Below are 10,041 nucleotides of genomic sequence, written 5' to 3' on the forward strand. Positions count from 1 at the left end.
TGATTTTTGTACAAGAAAATAGATATTATCTTTGAGAATAGCAAAACCATATTTAAAATTGACCTGTACTTAAAGTGCTGCATGCTCAAGAGTCAATTATTTTAGTCTGTTTTAAAATCTCAGCTTTAAAAAACACATTTAGCATTAATTATGAAGAAAATTCGTTTTGTCTACTTCTCTACAGTGATTATGACTTCATTTGGTTTCTGTTTCAGCCTCTAGAAACTGTTTGATGAGATGTTGGAAAAATTATTTCTATATCATGTCAGCTTCAATTCCTGCAAGGGACTCTAAAATATGCTAGCATACCGTGATAACCATCCAGTGAGCCCTCTGAGCTCCTTTATCTCCTGGGAGATCAAAGCAACATGCAAATTAATCTTTGAGGCGTTTCTATGAGGGAGGCATCAACTGTTAGTTTTATTCTGTCCTGATCTAAATGGAGAAACTGAGGCTTCAAGAGAGGAAAGTGACTTAGGATAGTTCAGCTAAGAGAAGAGCCAGGCAAACAGACACATATACCATTGTGAAATTTGATGTAGGAACTTTTGACTTCTCAGCATTTTTGCAACTGAGATAAAATGATAAGTATTTGGAGGAAAAACAAAGCAAGTCAAAATATGCAAATTAACCTCTGGTATTTTTTTCCCTTTAAACAGATTTTTCCAAAGGATCTTACAGATATGCACCCATGGTGGCATTTTTTGCATCTCATACATATGGAATGACAACACCTGGCCCTATCCTATTTAATAACCTGGAAGTCAATTATGGAGCCTCATATAACCCAAGAACTGGAAAATTCAGAATTCCCTATCTTGGAGTGTATATTTTCAGATATACAGTTGAGTCATTTAGTGCTCACGTCTCTGGATTTCTAGTGGTTGATGGAGTAGACAAGCTTACATTTGAGTCGGAAAATATTAACAGCGAAATACACTGTGATAGAGTCCTGACTGGGGATGCATTATTAGAATTAAATTATGGACAGGAAGTTTGGTTGCGTCTTCTAAAAGGAACTATTCCAGCCAAATTTCCCCCTGTTACTACATTTAGCGGTTACTTGTTGTATCGTACATAACGTAGAATGACTGACTACACATTTTCTGAGAAAGAGACAGCGGCTTTATCCTTGCATGCACATCTGCTCTGTGTGGTTTTTCTACACTAAATGAAAACCAACTTTTTAAAATCTGAGTAAAACTGTGTGTGTGTTTATCTCATAAAGTTATTTGGATAGCCTGTACATAAAGGAATTCTTTCTCCTACAGAAATTTAGAGGCACAGAGAACAAAGCATACTTTTAGCATGAATAACCCTGCTGTAGTTCCTTTATTTTAACTCATTTCAATGTAAAATGATATTATAAAATGCCACATTTATAATGCCATCACATAATATTGTCAGCCACAGTAGTCCTTCTGACGAAACTCTTAATTCTCATTATATTCTACAGCTTTAACAAACATTTCCTAGATTAACAAACTAAAATAAAAATTTCAAAGACAAAAAGTGCTTTACGAACTTTTATTTTTGCTTTATTGAGTTGTTTAATTTTACATACTAAAGTTTCATTACTAATCAAAACTAAAAGGTGAGGTAGAAATGTGAAATATGGTTAAGTGTTGTTCTCTTTTTGTAGTTTGAGGAGAAAGTCACAATTGATATGTATTGGATGTTTACACCCAAGTCTAAGGGTGTGTAAGTGGATTATTTACCTGGCTCCACTATACAGCTATAGGGAGAAACAGTAAAACCCTTTGTATAATAAGTATCTTCCTATTGAAATACATATATATCTCACCTAATTGTTACAAAGGATTAGTAATAATCTGTAAATTACTATGAATTATGGGATGTACAGAATACTCTGTTTATTTGTAAAACAATTACCATGAAATGTCCCCTTGAATCCTCACAATAACTCATATAAGGTGGCTTCATTATCGTTATGTTTATAGCTGAAAAAACTAAGACACAGACAGGCTAGGACCTGGACAGACATCCACAGCCCACAGGACTTGGCAGTGTTTAGAGTCAGGCCATATCTTATTCAGAACCTTCATCCTTCCTTGCTCTGTTTTGTTTCCTACAAAGGTACTAAATTTATCTAATAATCTCTTCTCTATGAGTGTTTAGGCTATCTCTGATTTTATTATAGAAATATTATTTTAATGGCATCCTTAAGATATATTGCTTGCATCTTTGACAAAGGGTTTAGTAAGAAAAGATTCCCAGAAGTAGTAAAAATAATAAAAAATTGATCTGGACATCATTTTCTATGCATTAGTTTATTTGATGCTTACTGTAATGACATACTAAGTTATGAAGTACATATTATATATTGTCATCCTCTTTAGTCCATGAGAAACAGAGGCCCATAGAGGCTAAGACATTTTTCAATATTATAGCAAATGGACCAAATGGACCAAAGGTCAAATATTTTCAGTTTTGGTTAGTATAATCAAACTGCCATAAAAATATTTCTACCAGCCTGTAACAAAATCAACAAGAAAGAGAGCATCTTCATGAAAGCTCATGATTTAAAAACATTTCCAGTCTTTAAGATGAAAATAGTATCTCTGTACAATAGAAACTTGAATTTTTTTTCAGATTTGCCAAAACTTGAAAGCATATGTGCATACAAAGAATTGTATATTTAATGTTCACAATTGCCAAAAACTGGAAATCACCCACATATCTAAGACAAGCAGTTAAGCCATCTGGACATGTCTGGACAATAGAATATTACAAAGTCATACAAAGGAATGAATATAATGCAACACCATGAATCTCACAGTAATTATTCAGAAGATTTTGAACTACAGCCAAACTAACCTTGGCAAGTCTGCAAGTGAGCATTCTCCACCAGAATGTCCCCAGTGGAACAGAAATTGCTGGGTCTTCATACCCCCCCCCCAATTCAGTAGTAGACTCAGGCTACCAGGGAAGAGTATGACCTAAGAGCCGAACACCAGAGGCTGGAGACTGACCACTTCTACCCTGATACGTGTAAATGCATCATTTGCAAAAGCATTTGAATAACTTGGATACTTTCCTCAGTCCTGGCCTAAAACTTCACTATAATTAAATTATTTTTCATTTTATTTCTTCAACTGCTCATAAATTAAATACAATTTTTGCATTCCAAATATACTTTTCAAAATATATCTTAGTGCTTTCATTTGATAATATTCATCATGGTCATGTCCAATTTAATTCATTGATTTTATAATTAGATAATTAACATCTAGCATTAAATAGTGTTTTGGTGTTTGGGAATTTAATTACCAATATTATTCTTGACTTTTGTATGTATTGATAGAATGCATGATTAAATAAGCAAATTATCCCCAATAACCAATTTTAAGTTGCTTTGAACTTGTTGGCAAAATTTTTATAAGATAACCAATACAATTTAAGACAATTTAGTAATTCAGTTCTAATTGTCATGATCAAACTTATTCATGTAGAAAAAAATATAGCACTGGGATTTTTCTTGGTTTCTTCTATGGAGATGGCTGACTATCTTGGATATTACTTTGTAGACTAGATTTCAGACTCCTTTTTCATAAGACCTCCCTGCCCAGCAAGCTCCCAAAGTATGTCAGTATCTATTTATAATATATAATGTAAAAATTAATATCAAGTAAGTCAGTACAAATGCTGAAATTGAAACACATATCCAGAGTCGGGATAGTTTACACTACCACTGACATCATGGGGAATTCTGTGATAATGGTAAATTTAATAACTCTCCTTTTCTTTCAATCCTTGACCAAAATTTTACTTTCTTTTGTGTCAGTCCAGGAGTTGAGACTTCATCTTCAAAACCAATTTTGCCTGAATTGGTTCTTTCTTTTACTATTTCACCAGTCAAAACCCTCATTTTAGAAGAATGAGTTAATGTTATTAGTAAGAAATAATTCAAACATGCCATACTGGTTTTTGGTTGACTTACCTATTTAGTCTTTGTAGAAAGGATTTTTTGGTTGTTTCAAAATATAAATTTACTAACTCAATCTAATTTTCAGATGTTCAATTAAATTATATATAATACATCATTTGTATTTTATTTTATATAATATATAATTTTACATTATACATGAGCCATACTTACATATTTATATAGTATTATAAATTATATTCATACTATATAAATTCTCATTTATATATCATTTACCTATATACTCATTTAGTTAAGTTTTATATGGCTTTTGTCATGCTCTTGTCATTCACATCTGAAGAAAAAGATAGACAACTTGGTTCTCTTTTTTTAAAATTTGCTATGCTATATTAGTGTCACCTTTTTTGTGCTGAAAAACTAGTGAGTCATATTCTTTGTCTTCATCAAAGGCAATTTCAAATGTAGCAAAATTTTCATCATTAATCAAACATATTTACCCATCATCTATTATTGCAGGGGACACATGGGACACATTAAAGCAAAATATAGGCCTGTTCTTTCTGGAGAGTGCAACTTAATTGGCTTGCTTTCACCTTAGAAGGCACAGACATTTGCTGCCCCAATGACTTCATACTCAAGCTTCCATCAGTAAGCTGGGGAGTGTTATTAAACACTCTCCCTTGAGTGCTTTTATCAGCTCAGTGAGATTTCTCAATGAGTTCCACTATACTTGTGTTAGAGAAAACAACACCACAGTAGTATTTATTTCTCTGGGCTGACATCCTAAATGAACAGTCCAAAACCTAGGGGAAGGTCTACATTTTGCAGTTTTTATGACTTACATATGAATTGCTTCATGAGTTGTCAAAGCCCAGTAGCCTAGGCTGGCCTTGAACTTGTGATCCATTTGCCTCAGCCTCCCTATTTATGGGAATGTACCATCATACCCCACTATAAAGCCCAAGTTTTAATAAAAACATTTTCTAGAAACAAATTGTCTTAGCTCAGTGCCATAATGAAATGTCATTGAGTTGGTGGTTCAAACGACAGGCATTTCTCCCAGTTCTGGAGGCTTACACTCTAAGAGTAAGGTCCCAGCAGATTTGGTATCTGGTGAGGGGCTACTTCTTGGTTTGTAAAAGCCTTTTGAGTATGTCTTCATATGGAGAAGGTGGAGGAGGGAAGAGCTCTGGTCTCTTCCTCTTATAAGGGCACTCATCCTACTATTAGGAACCCAGGTCTTTTCTAAACCTAATTACATCCCCAGGCCTAACCTCTACGTCCATTCATATCTGGGATTAGGTCTTTGACACAGGAAATTTTGAGGGGACACAGAAGTGCAAACCATGGTACCAAATGTTGAATCTAGTAATATTTACAATGGTGTTGTAAAGCTTTATTTTCATAAGTTTTGAAATATCAACCTGTAACGTAGTTCCCTATTAGCTGGATTCATATAAATTCTTATATCCAGCCCACTAAAGATAACACCGAAGATGCTACATGACATAATGCAGGAGTTGGTATTTGGTTAAAGTATTATTTAGCTTCAAATATTTACTTGGATTTTCTTTTTCTTTTTCAATTTAAATTAACATTTACATCAAATTCACTTAACAACGAAAATACTACATATACAACCTGGGGTGGGTATATCATAAAAACTACTCAACTGTCTTCAGCTACTCATGAAGAAGCTGATTTATTCCAAGATACAGACAATTACAAATAATGTTTAATTTTCTTTTTGTAATTTATTTCTTCTCACTTATCTATGCAGCTGCCATAATTAGGATTAGAGCACTGAATTGTACATAATGTATATTAAAAGGCCCACTTGTACTTTTCTTCATCTATATGAAATCTGTGGATTAAGGATCTCAGTAATTTGTCAGAAAACATATATAGAGAAATACATTTATTTTTAAAACAGCCATTTCTAAAGATGAATTAAGGTGTCTAGATGCATAATTTATAAGGAAAACATTAATTTTAGGTAAAGCCATTTAGCTGCAATTTATATCTCAAATATATGTCAAGACCACGTGCTCTCTTTATCTTGATGTCCTACATATATTCACATGCACTAATTTTCATGATTTGACACAGAATAATCTTGCTATTACCAAAAAATATCCTACAAAGATATCTTCCACATCTTCCTATTCCCAACTTTCTCCTATTCCCTACCTCTCTATTACATTTTCGATTTAATGAATATGTTTATAACTCCTTACTCCTGCTGAAAAAGCAGTAAATAGTGTGGAGATTATTCAGTAGATGAAATTCAAAGCCTCTACAGAGATTGCACATCTTTTTAATGTGTCTTTCATTGACCTTTCTGAATTTTGCCATTCAATGCTTTAAATTATGTTTCTGTTTTATAAACTCATTCTAATTCCTTTAAGTGATCAATGGCTTTTGCCTTATCACAGAGCTCTGAATTAACAACAAACTAAGAACTTTACTCCATGCAATGAAGAGAAGCTATGAACAGGCATCATCGCTGCACTTCTGTTTAATTGTGGCTCTCTGCGTCCCATGTGGTATACTCTGTAGAACATCCGTTTGAAAAATTAAAGTCATCATTATCCTCAACAGAAACAACATGCCTAATATACCAAGGGCACACCTGGACATCACAAAAGAGCCTATCTTTTTCAATTTGAGAAATACTTTATAGATATCACTTGAGTGATGCTAGTTTGTAAAACCTGATTCCATAAATAAGGCTGAAGAATAAGTAGACTAAAATGCTTACAGAGCAGTTCAGACCTGCCTGAAGCCATATCTGGCACTGTAGCTAAGGGGATACCATTGAGATGAGTAACTACACAGAACATGCTGAGAACATATTAAAAAAATACCATAAATCTGCAAATAAAATTTTAGAAATTTGTGAGTAAAAGTTTAGAAATTTATAAAACTTAGGAAATTTCTTTGTCAAACTTCATTTTACTTTAATGGAGACACATATTTCAATTGGTAATCACCAGTCCTAAAACGAGTCCTGAGATTTTTAATCTGGGGAGATAAATATGATGTTTATGTTTGATCAATGTTGTCTTCATTGCATAGAGATTTTAATCCTGTTATGATGACAAAAACTTTCCTTTAACTAATTCCTCTGTTCTAACAAATGATCACTATAAGTTCTAGCTGTATCCTTAATACATCAACGCACTGCAGCCAGCAAGGTATAGCTTCTTCACAGCAGTGGGCAAGTTGTTTTTGAGTGATCCTACGAGGAGACAATGTTTGCTGAAACCAAATAGTTTCAGTCTCATAAAGAATGACCACTTTTGAATTAATAATTGTGCAGAATTTGATTTTGCCAATCTTCTTTTGAAGTACATGCCACCCAGAGTTATTAGTTTTCCTTGTATATTAAAGGAAAGTATAAAGTTGAAACATCATTTTATCTATACTTGTGAAATCAAAAAAGCAGCACAAATTTAAGGGAGAAAACTCCTGGATATTTCTTCTTCTTATTTTTCATCTTCTAGTGACAGAAAAATTATGGTAGAGGCAAGAGGAAGAATTAAGAACAAGATGTAGGCAAAGAGGAGAATACGAATAAGCAGAAAGAAGTGGAAGAAGAATGGGAGAAAGAGAAGGAAAAGAAGGATGGCAATGAAAGAAAGAAAGGAAGGAAGAAGGAGGAGAGGGTTGGTGGAGTGGCTCAAGTGGTAGAGTGCATGCCTCAGGCATGAGTCCCTGAGTTCAAACCCCAGTGCCACCAAAAAAAGGAAGAGGAGACAATTATAGCCAGATTGGTCAGTGTAAAGATATCGATTGTCATCAAACACAATGTGGGTAGTATGGAAGAGTGAAATCCCCAGAGATATGAGATTCTGATACCACTTATCAACTGCCCTTTATCATAGATGATGTAAAAGAACTAACAGAGGGAATCTGAAACAGAAGTCATTACTGTCTCCTTATTTCAGCTGCCATTTTGAAAATCTGTAAGTTAGTCTTGGAAAAAAATGTAAGACATTCATTGTTCTTTGGACTTTGTGAAATCGCTGTTGTCTGAGTAACTTGATACTAGCATCACTAACCAGGGAAGAAAAAGACAAAGATTTTTTTCTGCCTTACTTTAAAAATCTTTTGTGGTCATGTATTATCATCTTCCCCCACCCCCACTCTGTATGTCATGAAACTTGGCAATTTTCCTAACAAGAGAAAAATTTACCATCCCTGTACATTTTCTTTTCATGGAATTCTGATGATTTTTCTGGTATCATAAGATCATCAATATGTTTTTTCAGTAGACTGTTTGAAGTCATATGAAGGAGGTCTGCATATTAAAACAAAAAGCACAACTGAGAGAAGTGAGTATAATTCTAACAATGGAACACAAGCTCCAGTAATGGAACTGCAGAAGTTCTACATTGGCATTGCTGTTGAATAAATGCAGAAAGTTAACAAACGCACTTAAACCCTTTCTGTGTGTTCTAAGCTCTAATAGTAAAGAAAATGATATATGAATTTTTAAAGAGTTCTCAGAATAATGGTTTTAAAACAAATTTGCATTGAATTCAGTGTGCCCTGAATACAAAGTACAAATATTGGTCAGAAAATACCCTGCAACAATATGTACGTCTCTCTCTCTCCCCACAAGACAAGAGAAAACAAATTTCCACCCACAGTAAAATTTTATTGATTTCAGCCTGCATCTATTTTGGAAAATGTGACAATGTTAATAAGAAACTGTATAAATAAGTAAATAAGCATGGGAATAGGTTGAGGGAGAGAAAGTTCTTTTAAAAAAACACAGAGTAGTTATCAGGGGTACATTCTTCTGCTGTTCCCTCCCAAAATCTTTTCATAATATCCTCTGGCCAGGTTACAATGACAATTTTCAGAGTGAATGGAGGGTACTGCTTTGTTTTCTAACTCTTTCAGTGGAGAAGGAGAAAAAATAGGGGCAAATCTGTTCCTTTTTGCCCATTTTATATGTTACTTTGACCTCCATACTCACTAGCCTTGTGTTTCTGGGCAACTCCCCACATTTTCTCAGGAGCCTTTCAAACTGTCATCATTTACCCAGCAACCACAATGGTTCCAGCCCCAGACAAATGGTGTTTGCAGTACCTGAGAACTGGCCAAGACCTAATTGCCTCTGCCCAGGTCCCATTGGCAGGAACTGTTATTCATTTTCAGGACACATCCATCCCTTGTCTGTGAAAGCAACCCCTGAGGCAGGGTATCACCTTCCCATTACCCAGCAGCGTGATTCTCTGCGTGCTCCAAAGAACGGAAGCATGGACAGTCTGGCCTCTCTTGTGAAAAGAAAAGATTTGGTCTTTACCTGGGTGATCCTGCTTCTCCTTCTGCATCCCCCTCTCTTTTCCCTTTCCCCTTCCTCCCTCCCTTTCTCCTCCCCATCTTCCTCCTCCTCTTCCTTTTCCTCTTGCTTTTTTGCTTTCTATCCATTTTCTGTATTTATTTCTGCATTACTCCTCTTGCTCTTCTCCTTAGCCCCCTTCTTCCCACTCTCTCTCTTTCTTGCACACATTTCCATCAACCATCATTTAAAGAATGTGCAGATTATAGAAACTTGCTGTTCCTTTTCCTTTTATTTTTGCCCAATATTTGTTAAGGTCCAACAATAGTTCAAAATACATCCTATGAGCTACCCATAGTAACTGTGAAATTAGTTTTCATTGAGTATAGTACAGAAGTAGGCCCAAATTGTATTTTCTTTATGAAAATGTCACTGTGAATGTGCTGTTTCCACAGGATTCTGGAGCTATCTAAATGAATCAGTTAAACTGCCAAGTGGGCAGCTTATTTAAAAAAAAATTAACATCATGATTTTTTAAGTGTGGTTTTAAAATGAATTCCAGTTTCAGCACAATATTTGTCATGTATAAAGAAACATGAAATGACCATAACAAAAAAAGAGGATTGCAGCCATAAATAAAAATAGCCACTTTTATAATAACATAATGTACAACTAAATTACTTACAATCAGGGCTAAAGAAACCCATGGAATAAATTAACCACCACACAAAAAATGTCTTGGTCAAATAATTTTCTTCTAAGTATTGGAAGCCTTTTGAGTGTATGGAGTTCACATTATTGAAAATCAGTACATTTCAGTTGATGAAGATTAAGTGTGATG

General features: G+C 34.4%; 1 protein-coding gene across 1 annotated transcript in view; it reads left to right on the forward strand.

The window, feature by feature from the left end:
• Window positions 1-3,116, forward strand: part of Mmrn1 (multimerin 1) — a 61,071-nt gene extending 57,955 nt beyond the window's left edge. Inside the window, exon 9 of the mRNA XM_020186740.2 lies at window positions 660-3,116. Within this exon, the coding sequence (XP_020042329.2) occupies window positions 660-1,081 (422 nt within the window). The 3' untranslated portion in view covers window positions 1,082-3,116. The remainder of the gene's footprint in view (window positions 1-659) is intronic.
• The last annotated feature ends 6,925 nt before the right edge of the window (window positions 3,117-10,041 follow it).

Source organism: Castor canadensis, chromosome 9 (genome assembly GCF_047511655.1).
Source record: "Castor canadensis chromosome 9, mCasCan1.hap1v2, whole genome shotgun sequence".
Lineage (NCBI taxonomy): Eukaryota > Metazoa > Chordata > Mammalia > Rodentia > Castoridae > Castor > Castor canadensis.